The following is a 5301-nucleotide window of genomic DNA, read 5'->3' on the forward strand; positions in this document are numbered from 1 at the left end:
CCGCGGCGCCTAGCAACTAATCCGTGCAAGTTACCACGAGAAGGGCACACACAAAAACCGTACGCACCCGGGCCGATCGATCCTGTGCTGCTCGCCTGTTCCATCGTCGGCTCGTCCCAGCATGGCCACACAACCCACGAACGGTCGTCTCCCCGCGCTCTATCTTCTCCGGCGCCACGTTGGCCCCCGGCTTATCTGGTCCAGTCGTGCGTCCGCCGCCTGTGATCCATTCCTCCCAAATCCTCGAGCCACGCCGCAACGTAATAACGTAGAACAGCTTCCGAAATCTTAAGCTCCGTAAGCCCCCCTCCTCGTCAGCGCCGGCCGGATTACACACCGGCATCCAACCAGCAGCAATGGAGACCGTCGCGGCTGCCGGCTACGCCCGCGGGGCCGCCACGCGCTCCCCGGCGTGCTGCGCCGCCATGTCCTTCTCGCAGTCCTACAGGCCCAAGGTGCGCAAGAGCTACATACACATGCTGCACGCGCCAAACAGTCGTCCTCCTTTTTCCTGATGCCTGACGGGTAATGTGGCGGCAGGCTGCCAGGCCGGCGACCTCGTTCTACGGCGAGTCGCTGCGGGCGAACACGGCGAGGACGTCGTTCCCGGCGGGGAGGCAGTCCAAGGCGGCGAGCCGGGCGGCGCTCACCACCCGGTGCGCGATCGGCGACAGCCTGGTGCGTGCCGTGCATCCATCACCAGTATACATGCTCTAGTCCCCTGCGCGTCGCCGGTGTCACGTGAGGCTTACGGTGTCTGTGCATATTTTGGGGGTTTTTGTGTGGTGACAGGAGGAGTTCTTGACCAAGGCGACGCCGGACAAGAACCTCATCAGGCTGCTGATCTGCATGGGGGAGGCGATGAGGACGATCGCCTTCAAGGTCAGGACGGCGTCCTGCGGCGGCACGGCCTGCGTCAACTCCTTCGGCGACGAGCAGCTCGCCGTCGACATGCTCGCCGACAAGCTCCTCTTCGAGGTGAGACGACCAAGAGCCAGCGCTTTCCATCCACGCACGCGTGCTGCACGCCTCGTCCCGTCACGGTTCCTCACCTCGCTTGTATATATGCAGGCGTTGGAGTACTCCCATGTCTGCAAGTACGCGTGCTCTGAGGAAGTCCCCGAGCTGCAGGACATGGGTGGCCCAGTCGAAGGTACTTACATAACCACACATCCATCTTGTCACGATAAACAATCAGCCAGGAATCAAAGCCCAAATCTCGATATGATGGTTAAGGAGGAAGACGATCACCTTATGTTTTAACCATGTTCTTAACACAACGCGTGCCATTCCTATTCCTGAATATATAGTGGTACTGTAGTGTACTGGACAGAGTTCAGTGCCACACCACACCAGCAACACCACTGCTAGTCTGCTACTGAACAAAACACATGTCCCCTTTGTCACCTTCAGAGCACTATAGCAGTGGAACAACATATATCTGTACATGTTTGTAACCATGGTGTCCTCTTGGATTCTACTCATACGAACCATCCACTCACCAGCAGCTGCATGTACTGTAGCTACGTAGCTCATTTTAGCTGGCGTTTACGAGATGCAGAAATTTTGGCATTCTGAATTCTGATCGGCTCGGGTTTTCCGTCGCGTCTTACAGGTGGATTCAGTGTGGCGTTCGACCCCCTTGATGGTTCCAGCATTGTGGACACCAACTTCACCGTCGGAACCATCTTCGGTGTCTGGCCCGGCGATAAGCTGACGGGCGTCACCGGCGGTGACCAAGTTGCTGCTGCCATGGGCATCTACGGCCCTCGCACCACTTTCGTTGTTGCCCTCAAGGACTGCCCTGGGACGCACGAATTCCTTCTTCTCGACGAAGGTTCACTTTAGTTCCGAATCAAGTATTCAGTCCAACTTCTGTACACATGTAATGAATGGTATTGATCGAAGGTGTACAAATGCTGCAGGTAAATGGCAGCATGTCAAGGACACTACAACCATTGGAGAAGGGAAGATGTTCTCCCCTGGTAACTTGAGGGCCACATTTGATAACCCTGATTACGACAAGGTACAGTTACTGTTTGGTTTGTTGCTTCTCTGCACACCTCTAAATTGATGTGGGAGCAGTTCTAATCAGAATCTAACAAGTGGGAAATGTCCCTTTGCAGCTTGTCAACTACTATGTGAAGGAGAAGTACACGCTGCGTTACACCGGAGGCATGGTCCCTGATGTCAACCAGGTACATATATCAACAACTCTCTTCAGTTATTATTACTAGTCACATTGCTTGCTCGCATCCTTAGAAGTTACAAGCCACCAACGCTGCCCTGAAAACATATGTACAGTAAGATGAACAGAAAGATCACCTGCATGGAACACTGAGGCCTTCTTTGGTTCATAGGGTTAAAAAACATAGGAAATGAGATGATATGCATCTCAAATCCTATGAATAGGAAGAGAAAAATACATGTCTTTTGCTTCACATCATATGATTTCTTGAGTCTAAACTAATGTTTATTTTCCTATGAAATTTGAAGGATAGGAAGATTCCTCCATAAGAATACAATTTTGTTCCTACAAACCGAAGGACTCTAAAGGATATTTTTTTTTCTATAGAAATCCTATATCAAGTGAAATTCCTACAAAATTCCTCCAAACCAAAACCAAAGGAGGACTGAAATGCCATGTCAGTGGTTCTTCAGTACGGGCGATATATCTCATCGATGATCAGGGCTAGCCCCTGTTCAGTCCAACTCCAACATTGAACAACGTGATGATCATCTGTCATGTCAGTTCCACTCCTACACCTTTGGCCACGCAGAGAGACAATCTTCCAGTCGAGGCAACGCAACTTTCTGAATTTGGCTGGGTGCTCCCGGTGAGTGCCACGAACTGTTGTTCCACCGCGCGCCCATGCGGTCGACCATCGAGCCTGTACCAGCGTCTGCTTTAAGCAAGGCCATGCTGTCGATCGACCGGCATGGCGCGTACTAGTGCACCAACCTTGCTTTGCTTCTGTGAACTCCCTACGTACACTCCATTGCATGTAGAGACCGAATTCTTTCATTTTAGCAGCGTCTGCACGCGTGAGAATAAATGGATGTTTGATGGTGCATGCAGATCATCGTGAAGGAGAAGGGCATCTTCACGAACGTGACGTCCCCGACGGCCAAGGCGAAGCTGCGGCTGCTGTTCGAGGTGGCGCCGCTGGGGTTCTTGATAGAGAAGGCCGGCGGGCACAGCAGCGACGGCAAGCAGTCGGTGCTGGACAAGGTGATCTCCGTCCTGGACGAGCGGACCCAGGTGGCCTACGGCTCCAAGAACGAGATCATCCGCTTCGAGGAGACCCTCTACGGCTCCTCCAGACTCGCCGCCAGCGCCACCGTCGGCGCCACCGCCTGATAATCGATCCATCTTCTTTTTTTACGCTTTTTTCAACCTGAAAAACAAGATGTCCGTTATAGAGTTCGTCTGAAGCATGTTGTTGTCTTGTGACGATGCGAACTGGTAATGCAGCGGGCAGACGGGCTTGCTTACGTCTGCCGCCCTTGTCTCCACTGCGAGGTGATTGTCGGACACCGTTGTGCGCTTGTGCATGGCATTGGCAACACTTGTGTCATCAGATGTCTGCGTGTCTCTAACCTAAGCAGGCAACGTGATCTCCGATCTCTGCACCTTTGCTCCTCTCACTCTCTCACAGGACTGTCATGCAACAGTCCCGATGTTTCCACGAGCTACTACGTGCCAGGCCGCATGCAACAGTCCACGGTATGGGGTGCAACAGAGGAGCAGCGCGCGCCATAAACATTCTGTTGCCTGAGACTGAGAAAGCAGTTTGTCTGAAACCCGGCCGCCCCGACCAACCGCGCAGATCGATCCCTGCAGTCCCCGACTCCACAAATCCTGGCCGCCGATCCTCTCGGTACGTACCACCGCGGCTGTCCATTCTTTTAATCCCTTTCGGGTACCGCGGTACACTACAGTGGGATGCATGATGTGACGCAAGGCTCTGCACGTCGCATGGCATGCAGCCACACGGGCCTGGCCGTGTGCGGGCAGCCGGGCACTGTGGCGGCCGGCGGCAGCAGCAGTGCTCCGTAATTCATTTGATCGAGACTTCATTAAAGAATGGTCCAAGTCCGTCCAAGTCGAGCGCGGTGAAAAGGAGACCGCCAGGACGCAAGGAGGAAACTTGGATGGCATGTGATCGCTGATTGCGCAATCGAGCGGTGGAGTACATGCATGTTTGCTTGCGGGTGCAGGCCGTGCATGGCCAGAGCGTGCCGCCAGCCGTGGCAGCAGGGTCGCGTCTAGTGCACGTAGGAATATGGCGCGCCTCCATCTCTGGCCTGGCCTGGACCGTGACCGGCGTCGCATAGCTCCATCGATGCAACCGACGCAATGCCCCAAGCTATTAGCTACTCCTACTAGTGTACGTACTGCATCGACCGGAAACATGCAAAGCTCGTCCCAGCAGGGGACGATGGACGTGACGGCCCGCCGTCGGAGTCACCCTGTCATGGAAAAAGGAGGAGGCGGTAGGAGCAGGGGGAGACCGCGGTACCACGCTAGCAAACGTCCGGCTGCACAGTCGTCAATATTCGATCTTGGCCATGCCGGAGTTTGTTTCCTCGGCGTCTCGAGACATCGGGTACCGCGGCGCCAGTGCCCGTCCTCCCGGCGACGCGACGGGTGCCGCCGATTGGCCGTGCTTTTTTGACTTCAGGCCTTAGGCCAACTCCACCGCGCGACCCCATCCCGTCCGGCCCGTTCGTTTGAAGTAAAATGAACAAATTGATCGGCCCAGCGCGCGATGGCCGAACCCATTCTGTCCGTTTTGTGTCCGGACCGATCCATTTCGAGCGCAAACATACGCCGGTTTTGGGTCGTGGCGAACAGCAAACGGACACGTGCTCGTCCGCGTCGGGGCCGCGTGGCAGACGGTCACCTACCTCCCACCCGCCAACATCAATGTGCACGGGCGGCCGGGCCCGCCTGTCATCCGCCCAGAGAAATGTCGCGGTCGTTCTTAAATGCAGAAGCCGTGTACCAGTCATCGTCCACACTTTCCACTCCACCCCCGCGGCCTCCTCAAAACCCGACACTCCCAAACCCTAGCCTCGAACTCGTTGGTCGGCCGCCTCACAGTCATGGTCCCGTGGAACTACGGCCGCAAGGGGAAGCACGACCGCGAGGCTGGCTCCTCGTCGAGACGCCGCCGCGGCTCCGTGAAAAAGGAGGCCGCATCGCCCCCGCGCCGGGCCCCTGCGCCTGCCCCCTTCACCATCGCCCCCAGGCCCGCCGGCGAGCGCGAATGACAGTACCTCAGCGACGATGTGTGC

General features: G+C 55.9%; 1 protein-coding gene across 1 annotated transcript; it reads left to right on the forward strand.

Annotated features, from left to right (window-relative positions):
- Window positions 1–229: 229 nt before the first annotated feature.
- On the forward strand, window positions 230–3581 carry LOC119277626 (sedoheptulose-1,7-bisphosphatase, chloroplastic-like). Its single transcript, XM_037558908.1, has 8 exons — window positions 230–455; window positions 541–678; window positions 793–978; window positions 1072–1153; window positions 1616–1837; window positions 1926–2026; window positions 2127–2198; window positions 3080–3581. Exons 1-8 carry the CDS (start codon window positions 357–359, stop codon window positions 3359–3361), a joined length of 1182 nt encoding a protein of 393 aa, XP_037414805.1. The 5' UTR covers window positions 230–356; the 3' UTR covers window positions 3362–3581.
- Window positions 3582–5301: the final 1720 nt, after the last annotated feature.

This window comes from Triticum dicoccoides, chromosome 3B (genome assembly GCF_002162155.2).
Source record: "Triticum dicoccoides isolate Atlit2015 ecotype Zavitan chromosome 3B, WEW_v2.0, whole genome shotgun sequence".
Taxonomy (NCBI): domain Eukaryota; kingdom Viridiplantae; phylum Streptophyta; class Magnoliopsida; order Poales; family Poaceae; genus Triticum; species Triticum dicoccoides.